General features: G+C 46.2%; 1 protein-coding gene across 4 annotated transcripts; it reads right to left on the bottom strand.

Annotated features, from left to right (window-relative positions):
• Positions 1-15,465: 15,465 nt before the first annotated feature.
• Positions 15,466-21,918, bottom strand: LOC147965126 (uncharacterized). Of its 4 annotated transcripts, none has more exons than XR_015607367.1 (5): positions 18,044-21,918; positions 17,784-17,960; positions 17,324-17,723; positions 16,729-17,245; positions 15,466-16,311 (listed from the first exon to the last, which is right to left on the bottom strand). XR_015607367.1 is itself a non-coding variant. In XM_087526690.1 (4 exons), the coding sequence occupies exons 2-4, from the start codon at positions 17,575-17,577 to the stop codon at positions 16,204-16,206; spliced, it is 879 nt and encodes a 292-aa protein (XP_087382816.1). In that variant the 5' UTR covers positions 17,578-17,960; positions 18,044-21,918; the 3' UTR covers positions 15,466-16,203. The 4 variants fall into 4 exon arrangements, 2 of the variants coding, with proteins under 2 accessions (XP_087382816.1, XP_087382817.1); XR_015607368.1 differs by having other exon boundaries at positions 17,805-17,960; XM_087526690.1 differs by having other exon boundaries at positions 17,324-17,960.
• Positions 21,919-22,464: the final 546 nt, after the last annotated feature.

The raw sequence follows: 22,464 nt of genomic DNA, 5'->3' as shown, positions 1-22,464 counted from the left end.
ACCACTTAGCCCGTTTCCTTAGGCTGAATCCGCCGGTGTTCTCCAGTAGCACCGAGCCAATAGTAGCAGACGATTGTCTCCGCAAGATAGGAAGGGAGTTGACCGCTGCAGGATGCACGGATGGTGAGAAAGTGAAGTTTGCCGCACACCAGCTTGACGGACCCGCGGCAGCATGGTGGGAGAATTTCACAGCCACTTACCCAGTTGACACTGTCACATGGGATCAGTTTCAGCAAGCTTTCCGCACTGCCCATGTTTCAGCAGGAGCTATGGCCATAAAGAAGCGTGAGTTTCGCAACTTACGCCAAGGAGGAAGGACTGTTGGCCAGTATGTGGAAGAGTTTAGTAAGCTAGCCCGTTATGCCCCAGATGACGTTGCTACGGATGCAGCCAAGCAGGAGAAGTTTCTGGAAGGATTGAATGATGAACTAAGCATGCAGTTGATGGTAGCAAGTTTCAACAACTACCAGGAGTTGGTAGATCGTGCCATCATGATTGAAGGGAAGCAACAGCAGATTGAGAACCGTAAGAGGAAGTATGGACAGGGGAAGTATAACTCTGGAGCCCAGCAGAAGCCCCGTTTTACCCCTAAACCGAGATTTAAGTTTCAGCACACCCATGGAGGAGGTAGCTCGCACAACCATAATGGCCACAAGAATGGTAATGGGAATGGAGGAAGCAACGGCCAGAACCGAACAACCCCATCAACCCCAACCAAGAGAGACCTGAGTCAAGTCACCTGTTTCAAGTGTTCGAAGACCGGACATTATGCCAATGAATGTCCTGAAGGCCAGAATGGAAATGGCAATGGAAGCTCTGGGAAGAAGCCGAACCCTTTCAATAGGGGACAGGTGAACCACGTTAATGTGGAGGAGATTGAAGATCAGCCCGATGCAGTAATCGGTAAGTTTTTGGTTAAGTCATTTACTGCACTCGTTCTTTTTGATACTGGTGCATCGCATTCATACATATCAAGGGGATTTGTGGAAAAGTATAGCCTGCCCACTAGGATTCTTAAAACACCTATGCTAGTAAGCTCGCCAGGAGCAGAATACATGGCCAGACAAGGATGTTTTCAAGTACCATTGAGTATAGGAAGGCATGTATTCCCAACGGATTTAATTATTCTGGAATCCCAAGGTCTGGATGTGATTCTTGGTATGGATTGGCTGTCGATGTATGGAGGAAACATCGATTGCGCCAGTAAGACAATTTTGCTTACCACACCAGAAGGAAGAAGGATCAAGTATGTATCCCGGCATGTGCCAAACAGGACACAAGTGAATTGCTTATCAGGAGTTGTGCAGGAGGAAGTACCAGTGGTAAAGGATTTTCCTGATGTATTTCCTGAGGAATTACCAGGCATGCCACCGGATAGAGACATTGAGTTTTTGATTGAGTTATTGCCAGGTACAGGCCCAATATCGAAGCGACCGTACCGGATGCCAGCAAAGGATTTGGTGGAAATTAAGAATCAGATTAAGGAGTTATTGGATAAAGGTTACATTCGCCCAAGTTCTTCACCTTGGGGATCACCTGTACTTCTAGTGGAAAATAAGGATGGATCATTAAGGATGGTTGTAGATTATCGGGGATTGAATGAAGTAACCATCAAGAACAAGTACCCACTGCCAATGATTAATGATCTGTTTGATCGATTCCAAGGAGCTAAAGTGTTTTCCAAGATCGATTTGCGATCAGGGTACCATCAGTTGAAGATTCGAGAGCAGGACATACCTAAGACAGCATTCACCACAAGATATGGACTGTATGAGTATACCGTTATGTCATTTGGATTGACTAACGCACCTGCCTATTTTATGAACCTGATGAACAAAGTGTTTATGGAGTTTTTGGACAAGTTCGTCGTAGTGTTCATTGATGACATCCTAGTTTATTCAAAGAATGAAGAGGAGCATAAGGAACATTTGCGTTTGGTTTTGGAGAAACTAAGGGAACATCAGTTATATGCCAAATTCAGCAAATGTGAGTTTTGGTTGAAGGAAGTTGGATTCCTCGGACACGTTATATCCGGAGAAGGTATAGCAGTTGACCCCACAAAGGTTGAGACCGTAACTGAATGGGAAGCACCAACAACAGTTGGAGAGATCCGGAGTTTTCTTGGACTCGCAGGATACTACCGGAGATTTATTGAGAATTTCTCAAAAATTGCGAAGCCTATGATGGAGTTGTTGAAGAAGGAAACTAAGTTCAAATGGACTGAGGAGTGTGAGGCTAGTTTCCAGGAGTTGAAGAAACGTTTGGTTACCTCACCGGTATTGATTTTGCCAGATCAGACCAAGGATTATGAGGTGTATTGCGACGCTTCACGTCGAGGACTTGGAGCAGTGCTTATGCAGGAAGGGAGAGTTGTTTCGTATGCATCACGACAACTGAAGCCTCATGAGTTGAATTATGCCATGCATGATTTGGAATTAGCAGCCGTAGTGCATGCGTTGAAAACGTGGAGACATTTCCTCATTGGAAATCATTGTGAGGTGTACACGGATCACAAGAGTTTGAAGTACATTTTCACGCAGAAGGAGTTGAACCTCCGATAAAGAAGATGGTTGGAGCTCATCAAGGATTATGACATGAGATTGCATTACCATCCCGGAAAGGCTAATGTAGTAGCTGACGCATTGAGCCGTAAGAGCCATGTCAATACCCTAGTGACGGGGAAAATACCAAAGGAATTAGCAGAAAACCTTCGTGAGCTATGTTTGGAAATAGTTCCGAGAGGCTATGTAGCAGCATTGGAGATTCAATCAACATTGATGGATAAGATCAGAGAAGCTCAGAAATCTGACAAGGAGATTGCTGCTATAAAGGAGAAACTTAGCAAAGGAAAAGCAAAGGGATTTCGTGAGGATGAGCACGATACCCTATGGTTTGAGGACCGTGTTTATGTGCCCAATGACCCGGAGATCAGGAAGTTGATTTTGCAGGAGGCACATAATTCACCATATTCGATTCACCCAGGGAATACCAAGATGTATTTGGATTTAAAGGAAACATTCTGGTGGACCGGAATGAAGAAGGATATTGCAGCGTATGTAGCAGTTTGTGACGTATGTCAGAGAGTAAAAGCAGAACATCAAAAGCCAGCAGGATTGTTACAACCACTGCCGATACCCGAATGGAAGTGGGATAAGATAGGCATGGATTTTATCACAGGGCTACCCAGGACAAAAGCCGGATATGACTCGATATGGGTAGTAGTTGATCGTTTGACGAAGGTAGCACATTTCATTCCAGTTAAGACCACTTACACCAGTGCTAAGTTGGCAAAGATATACATGACTAGAATCATTTGTTTGCATGGAGTTCCGAGGAGTATCGTATCAGATAGAGGAACCCAATTTACCTCAAAGTTTTGGAATCAGTTGCATGAAACTTTAGGAACCAGACTAGAGTTCAGCACAGTTTTTCATCCGCAGACAGATGGACAGACCGAGAGAGTCAATCAGATTTTGGAAGATATGCTGAGAGCTTGTGCACTAGATTATGGATCAAGTTGGGACGAAAACTTACCGTATGCGGAGTTTTCTTATAACAACAGTTACCAAACCAGTTTGAAGATGGCCCCTTTCGAAGCTTTATACGGAAGGAGGTGCAGGACACCGTTGTCCTGGAACGAAGTTGGAGACCGTCAATTCTTTGGACCAGATTTGATTAAGGAGTCAGAACGGAAGGTTAAGTTGATTTGCGATAGGCTCAAGGTAGCCCAGTCCAGGCAGAAGAGCTATGCAGATTCTAAACGCAAGGAGATAGTTTACGAAACCGGAGACAGAGTTTACCTTCGAGTATCCCCACTTCGAGGAGTTAAGCGTTTTGGAGTTAAGGGAAAGTTAGCACCGCGTTTCGTTGGACCATTTAAGATCTTGAAACGTATGGGAGAAGTCGCTTATAAGTTGGAACTACCAGAAGGACTGTCAGGAGTTCATGATGTATTCCATGTTTCTCAGCTGAAGAGATGTCATGCCGAGATGGCGGAGGTACCGCTAAGAGATACAGTGCCATTAGAAGCAATTCAGTTAAAGGATGACCTAACATATGAGGAGAAGCCAGTCAAGATTCTCGATTATGCCAGCAGAGTTACTCGCAGCAAGGTTATCAAGTTTTGCAAAGTTCAGTGGAACCACCATTCAGAGGATGAAGCCACCTGGGAGAGAGAAGAAGATTTGCTCAAAGACCACCCTCACCTATTTTCTAGCCAACCCGAATCTCGAGGGCGAGATTCATCTTAAGGGGGGTAGGTTTGTAACATCCCAAATTTTCAATTTGGAATGTTATACACTAGATCATATGCATATCATATTTTCTTGCATTTTGGTTGATCCTAGAAATTTCACGCAACTCAAGGACCCTCGGAGAGAGTTGGAGATTTCGTTATTTTCATATTTAAGAGTTTTCTCGAATTTTGAAAAATAGGATCATTTGATTTATTTATTTTATCTTCAATAAATTTTCCGGTGTCAAAATATATGAGAGAGGGAATAATATGACTTTCCCAAATTTAGGAAAAATGAAGATATAATAAATAGATCAATTTTGCTTTCCGGTGTTTATTTGCATTTTATTTGGATAGGGAAAAATGCGCGTTTTCGAAAATTGCATTTTAGGTCCGGAGAAAAGTTCATTTTGTTCGGCTCATTTTTAGGAGTCGGGGAAAATTTACTTTAGATTTTTCGGAGTTCGTTTAGATCCCTTTTTGTTTTTTTTCTACGCGAGGAAACTATTTAAAAAAATGAGCAGCGCCTTGGGCCAAAGGCCCAAGCCAAGCCACCCACCGCCGCGCTCCCAGGCGCCAGGCGCCGAGCCAGGAGCCGGTCGGCCGCCGCCGCCTCTTTCTAGGACCGAATCCTTTTAGGATTCTAGGGCGCCCCTTGTCCCCTTTTCCTTATTTCGTTTTCTTTAGTCCTACTCCGTTTATTTTCTAGATCTTTCCTACTCCTATTCTAATTCCTTGTCCTCTACCCCAAGTAAACCCCTCCCCTCCCCAATATAAATACCCAAGCACCCCCCCTCTAAACACATCAAATCAAAGCTCTCCTCCACACCGCGCCTTGCACCGCCGCCGCGCCGCATCACACCGCGCCCTGCGTCACCGCCGCCGCGCCGCCTCACCCGCGCCGCCACCCCACACCCCGCGCCGCCGCCGCACCTCGCCGCCGCGGCCGCCGCCTCACCCGCACCGCCACCCCACACCCCGCGCCGCCGCCGCACCTTGCCGCCGCCGCCCCACACCCGCGCCGCCGCCGCACCTTGCCCACGCCGCCGCCCTACGCCGACGCCGCCGGAGCCCCGTTCACCGGAGACCTCACCAAGGTAGCCCCGCGCTACATCTATTCTTTTCCTCGGATCGTTCTCTTCTAATCGTTCCGATTCTTTTCTTCTCTAAACCGTTCCGGTTTTCTAGATCAGTTTTTCGATCGGTTTTTCTTCTCCGAAACCCTAGATCGGATTCGTTTTCTTCTCCGATTTAGTTGCCTTTGGACCGTTCGCCGGACCGTTCGTCCTAACGAACGTGATCACCGGATTCTTCTAGTTTAACGACGTCCGTTCATTTAACCGTTCTTCTTTTTCTCTTCGTCGGATTTATTCCGCGATCGCGATCTCAGATCCAATCTTCTTCCTAGTCTATTTTTCCGCTCGTTTATCGGAATCAGGTGATTCAAGCGCCTGGAGTTTCGTCTCGAAACCACCGTTCCGTCTAATCAACTTGAACAAGCTTTTGTTACAGTAAAATTTTGACCTAGTTTCAACTTGCTAGAACCGAGTTGTTTTCTTCCGCCGTTTGTTTTTCGTTCTTTCTTGCAACCGGAGTTCTTAAGTTGAACTACCTGGTTCGATCTCTTGTTCGAGTTTTACCTGTGCATTAGATGAGTACTTATTGTATGCTTGTTGTTTGTCTGCGATAGATTACCCGGATTGCGCCGCTTGTTACTTCGAAACCCTAGGACTCGCGGATCATCAGCAAGGCAAGTAACACTTTGATCATACCTTTTCTACAACCCATGTTTTATTGCATTAGATCAATCCTCACACATTGCATGATTAGGATCTAATTAAATTGTGGGATGGGAAGTAGATGAGGTAGTACCTATTACCTGTATTATTATGAAACCTTTGGGAGTTACTTCTACGTTTGCTTATTATGCCATGCTATGCTAGTAGACGTGGATTGGGTGAGTGATATCCATGACAGATGTGAGATGATAATTTTAATGGTTTATTTAAGGTGGCAACTTAAACACACATCTGGGTGGATTGAGGCACCTGATGTCTATCAGGACTTGCCTGTTTTTTTTTGGACCGCCACCCAGGCTCAAAGGGATCATAAGATCTTTCATGCTAGAAACTTCCGTGTGCAGCCACATGCTACTATGGGCTCTGGCATAGTTGACTAAGTTGTGCGAACTCTTACGGGGTGGACTAGCAGATGTAGGGGATGTAGGTGTACCGGTCTACCCCACATGTAAGGTGCTAGTGCTTCTGAAAGACTATGTCTCGGTCATCCGTCTTCTCAAACACCATGTAGTGCGAGAAACCAAACGGAGGCGATCGAGTCATGTGGGGAAAAGTGCGCAAACCTCTGCAGAGTTTACAAACTAATCATGATTAGCCGTGTCCCCGGTTATGGACAACTTGAGTATCTAGTACTTGAATATCATTGTGAATCTCAACATGTTACTTCTAATTAATGTTATTGGGTTTTAATTACTTTTAATTGGGATTGAGAATGCTGTCAACCATTCTCAATGTTTCACAACCACCATGATAGTAAATAAAATTTATTCCTTTGCAGTAGGGAAAAATTGGCTTTACGCAAAACTGTAACCATAGAGCTTTCCACCAGCCATATATGCATGTAGTATAGCTGTTTCATTCCATTACTCTCTATGTGTTACTTTGCCAGCATATTCCATGTGCGGACCCGTTTTCAGGCTGCAACGTTAATGTTGCAGACTTTTCAGACGACGATTGAGGTGCGTTTAGGTCGTGGTTCTATACTCAGTGATGCCGCTGGAGTTGATGGACCCATTTATCTTCCAAGTCTTCCGCTGTTATCTTTAAAATATGGCCTTAAGTCATATTTATTGTAATAAGTTCTTTTTTGAGCCATCGATGTAATAAGTGTGTGATTGCAACTCTGCTATAAAACCTCGATGTACTGTGTGGTGTCAGCATTACTGATCCAGGGATGACACCGTAGCACAGTAGACGTGATCCATTCGGGTCAGGTCGCTACACAGCTGGATGTAGGATTTGCTAGTTTGGGTGAGATATTATGCTTCCCCTGTATCCCCAACACCTGATTGCATAACCGGAAAGGTTCGGGAGTTTCATAGGTGGGAATTCTTGTAGCTCTAGTTCTTCTTCCATGGATATTGGTTTGAGATTGGGATTTCTTACCGATTATTCGTTCTTGATCCATACCGTGTTGATTTATTTCTCTACCTTAATTCTACGTGGCTTCTCAATTTATGGATATGTGACCATTTCAAGAGGAATGCATTCGTTCATTTTGTTCGGATGTGAAGACTATATGTTGCAATTTTCATTCCGTTGGATTCAGCTTCAATTTTGGTCTATCTTTGTGCTAATGGATGTCAACCTCTTCAGGATGGCTCCTCCAACGCGCACGACTCCGAATCCTGATCCGCCACCACCTCCCCCTCCTCCGGAGGCATGGCAAGCTGTGATGGCCGCAACCAATGCAAACACACAGTTGATCATGCAAATTCTCCAAGGGCGCAATCAAGGCAACCAAGGGAACCAAGGCAACAATCAGAATCACTTTGCTACACTCAACCAGTTCCTTGCTAACGGGCCAAAGACTTTCAGCAATTGTGTTGAGGCAACCGATGCTGACGATTGGCTTGTGGATCTGTGCAAGCATTTCGAGTGCAGTAACGTCAGGCCTGAGGACTTTGTTAAGTTCGCTTCCTTCCAACTCAAAGATCAAGCTGCAGAATGGTTCCAGCAATACAAGGACTCCAGAGTTGGATGTGTTATCACTCGGGATGATTTCCATCGGGATTTCTGAGCTCATCATATTCCCCAGAGTGTGGTTGAAAGCAAGCGTGAGGAATTCCGCAACCTGAAGCAAGGCTCTTTGTCTGTCTATGACTATACCAAGTTGTTTCAGAAGCTCGCCCGCTTTGCCAAGCAGGACGTGCCTGATGAGAAGAGCATGATATACCAGTTCAGGGGTGGTCTCAGAGAAGAAATTTAGCTAGCTCTTGTCCTCTTTGAGCCCTTGAGATACGATGAGTTCTACAACATGGCACTGAAGCAAGAGGCTGCTCAGTTGAGGTGTGATGCTTCCAAGAAGCGAGTCAGAGATGTTACTCCTTCTTCCTCTACTCAAGTGGCCAAGCAGCAGAAGTATTGCCTTCCTCCTCCTCCGTTCCGTCAGCCGTATCAGCAGAAGAGCAAAGGTGGCAGTGGTTCTTCCCACCCACCCAACCCTGGCTTTCAGAACAAGACTTCGTCTCAAGCTCCAAGATCGAGTGCTCTATCACCGTCCGCTTTCAGAGGTCACGTGCAACAAGTGCCAACAGAAGGGTCACTATGCCAACAAGTGTTTCAACCAGAGGCGTCTTCCTCCTCCTCCTCCTGTCAGATCAGCAAGTATAGCTGTGGTCAAGCATAACCCTAAGCACGCCAAGGTCAACTTGATGAATGCAGCTCAGGCAGAGGACTCATCAGATGTCATCATGGGTAACCTTCCTGTTAATGATATTCCAGCTAAAGTTCTTTTTGACACTGGTGCATCGCATTGCTTCATTTCCAAACCTTTTGCATCAAAGTATGAGTGCGATTATCAGTATCTACAAAATTCTTTGCAAATCGTGTCACCGGGCAAGCAAATGACAGCCAATTTATGCGTCCCGGATATTACTATCACGTTGGGCGACTACAAGTTCCTTTCTTCCCCAATTGTTCTTAGTAACTCGGATATTGATCTTATTCTCGGAATGGATTGGCTTTCTAAGCACAAGGCACATCTTGATTGTCCTGCCAGGCAGATTCAGTTGACTCATTCGTCTGAGGATGTAATTGTCTTTGCCGCTCGGGATGATACCATCCGTCTGTTTTCCCTCAATGAGAAGGGTGAACTCGATGCCATCTCTCAAATTCCAGTCGTTTGCGAATATCAAGACGTCTTTCCAGAAGAGCTACCAGGAATGCCTCCGCACCGGCCAGTTGAATTCGTTATTGATCTTGAGCCTGGCACGGAACCTGTGTGCAAACGTCCTTACAAGCTTGGACCTGAAGAGTTGAAGGAGCTGAAGAAGCAACTCGATATTCAAGAGAAAATGGGTCTCATCCGGCCTAGTTCTTCTCCGTGGGGTTGTGGTGTTCTTTCTGTGAAGAAGAAGGATGGAACGGACCGACTTTGTGTTGATTACCGTCCATGAACAAGAAGACCATCAAGAACAAATACCCACTTCCCAATATCAATGAGCTGTTCGAACAACTCAAAGGTGCCCAAGTATTCTCCAAGCTTGATCTCCATATGGGCTATCATCAGATTCGTATTCTTGATCAAGATATTCCCAAGACGGCTTTCAGGACAAGCTTTGGTTCATATGAATACACTGTCATGTCTTTTGGCCTCGTCAACGCTCCTCCGACGTTCTCTCGCATGATGAACTTCATCTTCAATGCCTACACCAATGACTTCATTTTGGACTATCTCGACGACATCCTGGTTTTCTCAAAGAACAAGGAAGATCATGCCAAGCACTTGCGCTTGGTACTCGATAAGCTCAAAGAACACAAGTTCTACGCCAAGTTCTCCAAGTGTGAATTTTGGCTCGATGAGGTTCTTTATCTTGGTCATATCATCTCTGCCAAGGGCATTGCCATGAATCCTGAGAAGGTGTCTGCAATTGTGAATTGGGAACCTCCTCAGAACGTGAAGCAACTCCGTAGTTTCCTCGGTCTCGCAAGCTATTGCCAAAGATTCGTTGAAAACTTTTCTAAGATCGCGAAGCCTCTCTCAAATCTTCTCCAGAAGCACGTCAAGTACGTTTGGTCTCCGGAGTGTGACATTGCTTTCAACACTTTGAAAGAGAAATTGATCACTGCTCCAGTTCTGACTCCGCCTGATGAATCCATGCAGTACGAGGTCTTTTGTGATGCCTCTCTCCAAGGTCTTGGCGCAGTTTTGATGCAAGAGAAGAAAGTTGTTTCTTATACCTCTCGCCAGTTGAAGCCTAATGAGAAGAACTACCCCACTCATGATCTCGAGTTGGCGGCAGTTGTGCATGCTCTTTTGACTTGGAGACATCTTCTATTGGGAAGAAAAGTGGACATTTTCACTGATCACAAGAGTCTCAAGTACATCTTCACTCAGCCTAATCTCAACCTCAGGCAAACTCGATGGGTCGAAATGATTCAAGAGTATAATCCGAGTATCGAGCATCCTCCAGGCAAGGCCAATGTGATTGCTGACGCATTGAGCAGGAAAGCTTACTGCAACAGTCTGATTCTCAAGCCTTATCAACCCGAGCTTTGTGAAGCTTTCCGCAAACTTAATCTGCAAGTTGTTCCTCAAGGTTTCCTCGCCAACCTTCAAGTCTCCCCTACCTTGGAAGACCAGATTTGCCAAGCCCAGCTTCTTGATGCTATGGTGAAAAAGGTGAAGATTGGGATTGCCAAGAGTCAACCCAAGTACAAGTGCTACCGCCTTGATGACAAGGACACTCTCTTCTTCGAGGATCGTATTGTGGTACCCAAAGGTGACCTCCGTAAAGTGATCATGAACGAGGCTCACAATTCTCTCCTCTCCATCCACCCTGGGAGCACGAAGATGTATCAGGACCTTAAACAGGCTTATTGGTGGACTCGAATGAAGCGCGAGATCGCTCAATTCGTGAATGAATGTGATGTCTGCAGAAGAGTGAAGGCAGAACACCAAAGACCAGTAGGTCTCCTCCAACCTCTTGCCATTCTAGAATGGAAGTTTGACCACATTGAAATGGACTTCGTGACTGGGTTTCCAAAGTCCAAGCGTGGCAATGATGCTATATTCGTTGTCATTGACAAACTCACCAAAGTGGCTCACTTTCTGCCTATCAAAGAGTCGATCACTGCAGCTCAATTGGCGGAACTCTATACCTCTCGTATTGTCTCTCTGCACGGTATTCCACAAGTGATCTCTTCAGACCGTGGCAGCATCTTTACCTCAAAGTTTTGGGATTCTTTCCAGAAGGCCATGGGCACCAACATCCGCTTCAGCACAGCTTTCCATCCTCAAACTAGCGGTCAAGTCGAGCGTGTCAACCAGATTCTTGAAGATATGCTCAGGGCTTGTGTGATCTCCTTCGGCATGAAGTGGGAGGATTGTCTTCCTTATGCTGAATTCTCCGACAACAACAGTTTCCAAGCAAGTTCGGGAAAGGCCCCATTCGAAATTCTGTATGGCAGGAAGTGCCGTACCCCTCTCAACTGGTCTGAAACCGGTGAACGTCAGCTTTTGGGTAGTGACTTAATCACAGAGGCAGAAGAAATGTGCAAAGTCATTCGTGATAACCTCAAAGCAGCCCAATCCCGCCAGAAGAGCTACTATGATAGTAAGCACCGTGATTTGGCTTTCGAGATCGGAGATCATGTTTACCTCCGCGTCTCTCCTACGAAAGGTACTCGTCGCTTCGGTATCAAAGGGAAGCTTGCCCCTAGATACGTGGGACCTTTCAAGATTGTCAGCAAGAGAGGCGACCTCGCCTATCAACTCGAGCTTCCTTCAAACTTTGCAAATGTTCATGACGTGTTCCGTGTCTCTCAGCTCCGAAAGTGCTTCAAGACTCCTGACCGCACCGTCAACTTCGAGGACACTGAGCTCCAAGAAGATCTCTCTTATCGTGAGCACCCAGTGGCTATTCTTGAAGAGACTGAACGCAAGACTCGCAACAAGTCAATCAAATTTCTCAAAGTCAAGTGGTCACATCATTCCGACCGTGAAGCTACCTGGGAACGCGAGGATCACCTCCGTTCTGAATACCCGGCGTTCTTTCAGTCCTAGATCTCGGGACGAGATCCTTTCGTAGTGGTGGAGTGTTGTAACACCCCGGATATAACTTTCCCAATTTGTACTCCAACTCTTGCCGTTTCCGACGTTAAGTTATTATATATTCTCGGGTTCGGGTCTTTGTCGCCGTGTGTTGTTATCGTTGTCATGCATCTCATATCATGTCATCATGTGCATTGCATTTGCATACATGTTCGTCTCATGCATTCGAGCATTTTCCCCGTTGTCCGTTTTGCATTCCGGCGCTTCGTTCTTCTCCGGTGGTCATTTCTACCTTTCTTTCATGTGTGGGGATTAAACATTTCCGGATTGGACCGAGACTTGCCAAGCGGCCTTGGTTTACTACCGATAGACCACCTGTCAAGTTTCGTATCATTTGGACTTCGTTTGATACTCCCACGGTTAACCGAGGGACCGAAAAGGCCTCGTGTGTGTTGCAGACCAACACCCCTCCAATTTGGCCCAAAACCCACCTAAGTCTTCTCCATCATCTAGATCGTTCGATCACGATCGCGTGGCCGAAAACCGCACCTCATTTGGACTCTCCTAGCTCCCTCTATGCCTATAAATAGGTCCCCTCCGATTTCGGATCTCCTTCTTCCCCCGAAACCCTAAAAATCCCCTCGCGCACACCGGACATGTCCGCCGCACCGGACATATCGCCCGCCGCCGCCCGTGGCCACTAGCACGCTGCCACGTGGCGGCTCCCACCCGCACCGCCGCCGAGGCCCGCCGGCCCCCTCCCCGCTCCAACCGGGCCGCGCCCGCACCCGCTAGCGCCGCCGCCTCCCTCAGCGCCGGTGCCCGACGCCGCCGCGTCCTTCCGCCGCTCCGCCGCGCACCGCTCGTCCGCCGGCCGGCCGGAGCCGCGCCGCGCCGCCTCGCCGTCTTCCACCGCGGGAGCCGAGCTCCGCCGCCGCCTCCCCGGACGCCGCGCCAAGGCCCGGCCGCCGCCGTCCTCGACTCTCCTCGCCGGCAAGCCGCCGCCCGGCCTCCTCTTCTCGCTGGCGACCTCGGCTCCATCGCGGTGAACAGTAGATCGCGCGGGTGAACAGTAAACCCTAGATCCCGAAAATTGCAGATTCAAGTGCTCCTGTTCGTAGCTCCGTAACTTTGCATCTGTAACTCCGATTCATGCATATAGCATATCAAAATGTTCATCTCAGAGAGTGCATCATTTCATTTCATTCCATTGCATCATTTTCATTTGAGTTCATCTTGATGCCCGAAATGCTGTTAGAAGAGGGCTACTTGAGATTATTGTCAGATCTGCTGCTCCGTTTAGGTTTTTGTCATTTTTGCCATGATTATTGTGTGCATGATATGCCCTGGTGCTCTACATATGTTTTGTTAAGGGTTTTGTCATCTTTCTAGACGGGCAACCCATGTATTTTTGTGATGTGTGTGGTGACTAGTGCAAGCTTGCAAAGTGGTGCACTTGGTAATTCTGATTTCAGGGACTTTGTAATTACACTAAGTCCTTGATCTGTTTATCTCATGATGCCATATGTTCATGTTGTTTCCTAGTGATCCGTGACTATTTTGAGGATGATCAGTAAGGATGTTTTGTTAATATTGTAGTGATATATTCATCCATGTCTTTGTTTGCAATTATGGAGCACCCTAACTTGAGTCAATCGAGCTCTACTTTTGCTACTTTGTGAATCTGGGCAGATTGTCAACTTGTTTGCAATTTTGCCGATGATGTTGTAGTTGATCCGTGCATGCTATGTCATTGTTCTTGCCATGTCTAGCTTGCATTTTGTTCCTTCTTGATGGATGTATGCTTGCCTTGCCATGACTTGCACCATAGTGAGTGCATAGAGCTCGTAAACAGGCCTACTTGATTATGTTTTTGCTATGTTCACATGCTTGCAATAGTATTTTCTGATCCCTTTTGGCTCAAGGTCACTAAGGGACTTTTATTAAGCTCTTTGAGTAGCTCCATGTCATGCTTTACTTTGCCATGTTCAGGTCCTGTAGCATGTGGTTTTGTTGCTCCGAAGAGGGCTACCTGATCTGAAATTCCAGACAAGTGTTAATTTCACTAAGTCTGAGATCTGTTTGCCATATGCATTTTTGCCATACTTGATTGAACCTGCTAATTGATGAATTGGCCGTAGCTCAGTGCTAGACTTTTGTTAAGCATCTTGAATGCATCCCTGCCATGTATTTTGTTGTCATGTTTGGGTGCTGTAGCTTGTTCATCTCATTGCATTTAGATGGCTACTTGCTGTAAATCGCAGAACGTGGCCATATTTGATTCGCTTGCCATTTCCAAACCGTAACTCCGATTCTAGCATTCTTTATATCGTTTTCAAGAGATTTCAACTCATCTTTCCAGTGGCACACTTGGATTTCCAATTTGAGGCCAGGTTCTTGCATTTACTGTGATATCTTGCATTTTGCATCCCGCATCGCATCCCGCATAGCATATCATCGTTGCATCATCTTGGTTGGTCCTTGCACGTGGTTGATTGTGTCCTTGTTGCTTGTTTGTCTTGTTGGGTAGAGCCGGGAGACGAGTTCGCTAACAAGGAGCCCGTTGAGTTTTCTTTCGAGGATCCAGTCAACTCTGACAACTGTGCAGGCAAGATGATCATACCCTCGAAATCACTACTATCTTTGCTATGCTAGATTGCTCGCTCTTTTGCTATGCCAATGCTACGATGCCTACAACTTGCTTTCAAGCCTCCCAAATTGCCATGTCAAACCTCTAACCCACCATGTCCTAGCAAACCGTTGATTGGCTATGTTACCGCTTTGCTCAGCCCCTCTTATAGCGTTGCTAGTTGCAGGTGAAGATTGAAGGTCGTTCCTTGTTGGAACATTTATTTACTTGTTGGGATATCACTATATTGCCTTGTTATCTTAATGCATCTATATACTTGGTAAAGGGTGGAAGGCTCGGCCTCTCGCCTAGTGTTTTGTTCCACTCTTGCCGCCCTAGTTTCCGTCATATCGGTGTTATGTTCCCGGATTTTTGCGTTCCTTACGCGGTTGGGTTATAATGGGAACCCGTTGATAGTTCGCCTTGATTAAAGCTTTTCCAGCAATGCCCAACATTGGTTTTACCATTCGCCACCTAGCCTCTTTTTCCCTTGGGTTTCCGGAGCCCGAGGGTCATCTTATTTTAGCCCCCCCTGGGCCAGTGCTCCTCTGAGTATTGGTCCAAACTAGAGTCCTGTGCAGCGCCACCTCGGGGAAACTCGAGGTTTGGTTTTAGTTGTATGGAGAGCTCATCTGAGTGTGCCCTGAGAATGAGATATGTGCAGCTCCTATCCGGATTTGTCGGCACATTCGGGCGGTGTTGCTGGTCTTGTTTTAACCTGTCGAAGTGTCTTGAATAACGGAGATACCGAGTCTGATCGAAACGTCTTGGGAGGAGGTCTATTCCTTTGTTGACCGTGAGAGCTTGTCATGGGCTAAGTTGGGACTCCCCTGCAGGGATTTGAACTTTCGAAAGCCGTGCCCGCGGTTATGGGCAGATGGGAATTTGTTAATGTTCGGTTGTAGATAACTTCAACCTTAACTTAATTAAAATGAATCAACTGAGTGTGTTACCGTGATGGCCTCTTCTCGGCGGAGTCCGGGAAGTGGACACGGTGTTGGAGTAACGTTTGCGCAGGTTGCTCTCTAGTTTCTCGCTCGCGCTTTGCCTCCTCTTCTCGCTCTCTTTTGCGAATAAGTTAGCCACCATATATGCTAGTCGCTTGCTGCAGCTCCACTCATATTTTACCCTGCCTTACCTATAAGCTTAAATAGTCTTGATCGCGAGGGTGCGAGATTGCTGAGTCCCTGTGGCTCACAGATTACTTTTACACCAGATGCAGGGCCTGATGATTCCGCTCCAGGAGACGCACTTGAGCTCAAGTGGGAGTTCGACGAAGACTCTCAACGTTACTATGTTTCCTTTCCTGTTGATCAGTAGTGGTGCCCAGTTGGGGGTGAACGGGACCGTGTCGCATGTTGGGTTCTCTTTTATTTTGGCGCCGTAGTCGGGCCATGAGTGTTTGGATGATGTAATGTTATTTATGTACTTGATTGACGTGGCGAGTGTAAGCCAACTATGTTATCTCCCCTTTTATTATCATATTACATGGGATGTTGTGAAGATTGCCTAACTTGCGACATATGCCTTCAATGTGATTATGCCTCTAAGTCGTGCTTCGACACGTGGGAGATATAGCCGCATCGACGGCGTTACAGGTTTTCAGGGCTTCTTGAAGATCGATGACTTGGTTCTCTTTCGTCTTCAGCTCCGCCTGCATGCATACAGATATATGCTTCAACAAATCGGTAGAAGGATTCAAGTACCAACCACATAACAAGTTATGCGCTTAGTACTTGGGGGCTAATGCATATTTGATCTAAAGCGGCATCCGGTTTACCCCTTCATCTTTCGATTGTTTACAAAGTCCCAAGATCAATACAAGTATTCAACTTGGCACTTGGGGGCTAATGGCTATTTATATTCTGATACGGCAGTTTCAATTACTTAAAGTACCGGTTTAACTACGCTAAAGTTGAACCGGCCCTTGGGGGCTACATCAGCAAATTTCAAAGTAACAAGATTTATATTATTTAAGTCCCGGTTTGAAAGAATATTCCAAACCGGCCCTTGGGGGCTAGGAGAGTCAAGAGTGGAAGCATACAAGCAGGAAGGAGCATATGGAAATTACCTCATATTTGTCTTTCATCATGTTGACCAGACCGGCTTCATAGTCACGGCTGGTATACAGCCGGTTCAGATAGCCGGAATGGATATCTTGGGCGTTCAGAGCAGCGTAAGTCGTCAGATCAGCGTTCCACTTGCCTTTACCAAAGGCAGCAAGTTCTTCCTTGGCAGAATGTTTGGATAAAGCGACAGGATTGTTTGGCTCAGTATGGCCAGTACCAGTAATGACAACCTCATCATCTTTGGTACCGCCGGTTTGCACTGGAGCTGTTGGCTTGTTAGTAGGCTTTGCTGGACCGGTGGAGCTTTCAATACGGACGGAACCTGTAGGCTGATGGGTAGGACCTGAGGTGTCAGTAGGTCTCTCTTCTGCAATAAGATCATCATCTTGCTGCGGTGGATCGTTGGGAATATCCTCAGGAATAGCCGCTTCAGCATTGGGTGTCTTGTTCGCTTCAAGAACGACATCTTCTTCGACCGCTTTATCCAGGCGGGCCTTCTTGCTTGGCCTAGGTTTGGCCCTGAGAAGAATAACAAAATCAAATACATAATATGTTCTAAGGCAATGTACTGCAAACATCACAATAAGTATAGCTTACCCAAGCACCGTTTTGAGCGGTGGGAGCTGAGTAGCCGATGACTCGCCAAAAGATGAGTGGGAAGTAACCTGATAATCGGAGTCAGACGGAATAAGAGGTTGACGAAAGCAGCCCGCTTTAGGACAAGCAATGACAAGCAAATTAGAGACCTCGGAATGGCGTTTCCGAACCGGACTATTCGGTAAACCGGCGGAAGTAACTACCTGGCCGTTGTGCCGGGTGGTGCGGCGAGCTTTGTGTTGTTGGGTCTTCATAAGAAGTTTAGGATCCAAATAAGCAAGAGGATGAGAAAATTTAACTTTCCGGTTTGCCTGCGGATTTTTTGTGAAGGCAAAGTTTCTGAATTGGAAGAGAGAATAATTACCTCGGCAACATCCGCGTGGCTGGCTTCGACATCATCCTGACAAATATCATCATCAATAAGACGCATGAAAAATAAACCAAGCGAGTCAAGCTCTACCTCAAAATCCGGATTATCAACCTCATCGTCAGGAGCCGGATTAGAAGAGGCAGTGGTTCTTTTCCTATGGGTTGTCTTCTTCACAGCTTTAGTCTTTTGCCGGGTTGCTCTTTTCAGTTTGTCTGGTTTTTCTGGCTTCTCCTGCGGCAGTTTTTTGCTCCAAAACGGATCATCGCCCTGATTATGCAGACACTGATATTAAAAACAATGACCAGACATATCAATAACAGATTCAGCAAAGAGAAAAGTCAAAGTCTTACAGCTGGCGGTTTGTTGGTGGCACAGAAGGGAAGCAAGACGGTTCTGGCGTAGATGTGTTCCGGTTCATTCAGTATCTTACGCACAGCCTCTGTGATTTCTTCACCGGAGAGCTGGAGTCTTGAGTGTCGCAGTGGGTCATCAGCACGGTCAGTATACTGGCACATCAAACCGGAGCGCAGACTAAGAGGCAGTATGCTCCATGATATCCAACAGCGAGCAAGGTCAACCCCTGTTAAACCGTTGGCCATAAAAGCTCTGAGCTTTGATAGCTGAGGAGCATATTTACTTCTCTCCTGTGCAGTCAATCTTTGTGGAGAAGGGTGTGTGTTGCTAAGCCGCTCCGGTCGAAAGCCAGGCAAGGGATTCTCACCAGCAGGGGAGGTGTCTTTGCAGTAGAACCATGTCTGATTCCATTCTTTGGGGTGGCTATGCAGTTTGGCGTGAGGGTATGTGACCTCTTTCCTTTTTTGAATCGCCACACCACCCAACTCCGTATTGGAGCCGTCAGTAAATTCAGTATGACGGTTTAGATGGAATAGGTCTCTGAACAGTTCCACTGTGGGCTCCTCTTGAAAGAACGCTTCACAGAGCACTTGGAAGTGACACATATTTGTAACAGAGTTGGGGCCAGTATCTTGTGGATGGAGTTGGAAATCGGCTAAGACATACCGGTAAAATTTAGAACCGGGCGGCTTAAAGCCCCGGGCTAAGTGATCTACGAAAACAACAACCTCTCCTTCTCAAGGTGTGGGAGGGCATTCTTTGCCAGGAGCCCTCCAATGGATTGTATCCTTGCTGCCTAAAGCGCCAATCAGGACTAAATCGTCCAGTTCAGCCTCTGTGACGCGAGAAGGAACCCAATTGCACTCATACACTTGCTTGGCCATGATGGAATCTACAAGGTAAAAGATCCCGGTTCAAAAATGCATTGATTAAAATGCACTGGTATGTACAATGTTAAACTGGAAACAGCCCTATCTAAACCGAAGTTTCATGAAGCAACCTACATCTGGCGGTTCAACAAGGGGACTAATGGCATATACCGGTTTGGAAAATTTTCTATAAGGTTAAACCGCCTGACCTAAACATTGAAGCAATTGAGATTGCGGATGGTTAAGTATGCAAAAACAAGTTTCACAAGATCTTATTACGGCATTGGATCTGAAGCAAGTTCAGAAAATAAGAAAAATAGTCGAAGATCAAAGCAGAACAGTATTGAATCAATGAGCAGAAGTATATGTGAGATCTATGGTTTTGGGCAGGAAACTAGCGGCGGATACTGAAAGTTACCGCCACACAAAGCAAGGGTTCACATGTGCATCCAGGAGCTAGTACATGAGTATGAACGTGTGATGAACACCGCAAGAACACGAAGCCCTAGATCAGATCTATGTTGAGAAGAACAGAAGACCTACCAGAGCTGAGGAAGACGCGGAAGGTCGCCGCGGCTTTCTGGTGCGTTCAGGTTGATGCAGCAGCCAAGGATGATGCAGAAGACGACGGCGGCGGTGGAGCTCCGAGACTGGCGACGCGAGGAAGACGAAGAGGAAGGGCACGAAGGGAAGAAAAGAAATGACCCTTCGGGCCTATTTATAAGGCAAAGGACATATGTCAGGCGCGGGAATCAAGGGACCGCCGATTTTGGAAGTGGAGCCGTCACCTCGGTCATTGCGAATCTATTAAACAAGAGGATATCATGGATGTTTTTTTATGACAGATGATGTCACGCCGATTTACAGCAAACAGAGAAGATGACGTCACGGCGGTTCAACAACTACAAGAAGATGTTGAAGACGAAGATTTTTGCTAAGGATTGACATGAACCTGTTCAAATCAATCTGGGGCCTAATGTTGGGGATATTACTACTGGGCATAAACCGGCCTGCCTGGGCCGGATTAACTTCATCAGTAGTTCAAAGGTGTTAAAGCCTAAAGAGGCAGATAAAGGCCCAGGGCCCGTAGTCGGTTTACAACCTGTAGCCGTACACCGGCGTTTGTGCATATACTTGTACTATAAGTTAGGAACAAGAAGGGACCAATCCGGATACGAGTATGAACCGGTGTTGGGACTCTCTGAACCGGCAGGCGTCACCCGTGTATATAAGGGGGCGACCCAGCGGCGGTTCAAGGACAACAGACAACAACTCGAGACATAGGCGAAGCTTGTTTGCTCCCTAGTCATCGAAACCCCATCAATTCCATCACAACTAGACGTAGGCTTTTACCTTCATCGAAGGGGCCGAACTAGTATAAACTCTCTTGCGTCCTTGTGTCCGCTTTAACCCCTTCAAGCTAACCCATTGCGATGGCTCCACGACTAAGTCCTTTCTCTAGGACATCTGCCGTGACAAAACCACGACAAAAGGTGAGAAAGGACTGCTTACAAACGCACCCACAAAGGAGAAAATTTGAGAGCTACAAACGTAGCATGCATTTGAAAGGAAAATCTTCTCATGCAACTTCCTGATGCAATACTTGGATACTGAAATGTATTTTTGCGCCACCAAGATCAAGACTCACCACATGGAAGCAACTCAAATGCCCAAGTTCTTTCTTCAAGGGTAACTCCAACATCCAAGATCTCATGGATTCAGAGCAACAAAATTAGGTGTTAACACAACAGTGGGATTGCCACTTTAGTGTACGCAATAATCTTAGTACTAAAATGAAATCATGTTGTCTAGCATCTAATGCAAAACACACTATTTTAAGAGTAAAGCAGAAGCCCAAAAAGAGCAATAGCAGATGAATCAAACTTCCTACTTCTAGCTAACTTTTCTGTTGTTGCAGTCCAATATAATCATTTTCACCTTCATTATCCATTGATAGTTCTAACCATAAATAACATAGCACAAGTTCAGTAGAATCACCTACAATCAACCAATTTCATTCGCGGCAGCAACTTGGCAGGCTGCTACTTCATGCCCCCAGCAGCAAATTCTCATAGCAGAATGTAATTATACCGGAATAGCAAATACTCCGTCACGGTCAACACAAACAGCAGCAACACCAGATTGTTAACCCTACAATGAAATTCCCTCCAATGTTCTACGTATATATTTATTATATTTGAACTTATCTTGTTTTCCTTGCGAACTTCGCGGATTTTTTTCTATCATGAATTCTGCTTATTTGTTTCTTTTTTTCTCTGAGCTTACAGGGTTGAACATTTTGAACTAACAGACACATTTTGCGCTATAAGAACACAAACTCAATAATTCCTATCCAAATACATTTATATCAACCTGAACTTACACAAGTGTTGTTGTCGCGCTCGTCCCCCAAGCCTCGTGGGTTGCACCTGCAGCTTCGGCTCCATGTGTGCTCATCACGATGAGGGTGGGGATGTGATGGAGGTTCCTGAGGTGGTGCCACGGTGGCCGGTGCGAGGACGTATCGGGCCTGTCCGCGTTGACGAAGATGGGAGGAGTAGAGGGGTGTGGAGGCACTCAGCCGAGGTTGGGGGCACGCTGGGCCGGGGGCCGGCGGTGGCGCGCTGGGGCAGGGACCGGTCGGCGGTGCGCTAGGCAGGGACCGGTCGGCGGCGCGTTGGGCCAAGGGCGGACGGCGGTGCGCTGGGGCAGGGCCGGTCGACGGCGCGTTGGGGCAGGGGCGGACAGCGGCGTGCTGGGAGATCGGGGGCGTGGTGCTGGGTTACTTCTCATTAGTAAGTGGGCTTTGTTTCTTATGTTAGCCAGTTTTCGTCTGATCGGGCCCTATAGGGCGAAGGGGTCACGGAATATTATTCTGTTATTAGTAATAGAATAGCCCAGTTCTCTCTCTCTCTATATATATATGTTACGATATCTATCTATGTTACTGCGTCTTTGCCACATCATCATATTTGCTATTTCTGAGTGCATGATACCAGCTATGATACCCTCACTATGGCCACCCTAATAAGGCTGGTTGTAATGTGGGAGTATCAAGCGGTATGATGCATGCCAAAACAAGGAAAGAGAGGGTGTGCATGATACTGTATCATATTAAATATTGTACTACTTTGTGTTATGCATGGCAATTAATAAGACAACCTAAGATACTAACGTATGATACTATGCATGCGCACATTAAAGAGGTATTACCGATCATATACTAGTATCATGAATATATACTGCCTCCTTTTCGGATTATAGGCTTATCTCAAAATTTTAGTTTTTCCATTTTATAAGGCTCAATTTGGTTGTTTCCCATCACATATTCAGATTACAAGGTGCATTAAATCATTGCATGCAAGCATTAAAGGAAAAAATTGACCAATGCATGTATTTTATATATGCATGCATGTATTGCAATTAATACATTGAAAAACATATTTTTTTTAGGAAAACAAAAGCATTAACTGAGTATTTTTGCAAACTACAAAAAGTATTCCATCACTTACCATCTACCTTGATTTGGTGAGATTTTTGAATTGAGC

This window comes from Triticum urartu, chromosome 6A, assembly GCF_056163025.1.
Source record: "Triticum urartu cultivar PI428250 chromosome 6A, HENAU_Tu73, whole genome shotgun sequence".
Classification (NCBI taxonomy): Eukaryota; Viridiplantae; Streptophyta; class Magnoliopsida; order Poales; family Poaceae; genus Triticum; species Triticum urartu.
Note: the sequence above shows the minus strand (reverse complement) of the source record. Positions and strands in the feature narration are given on the sequence as shown.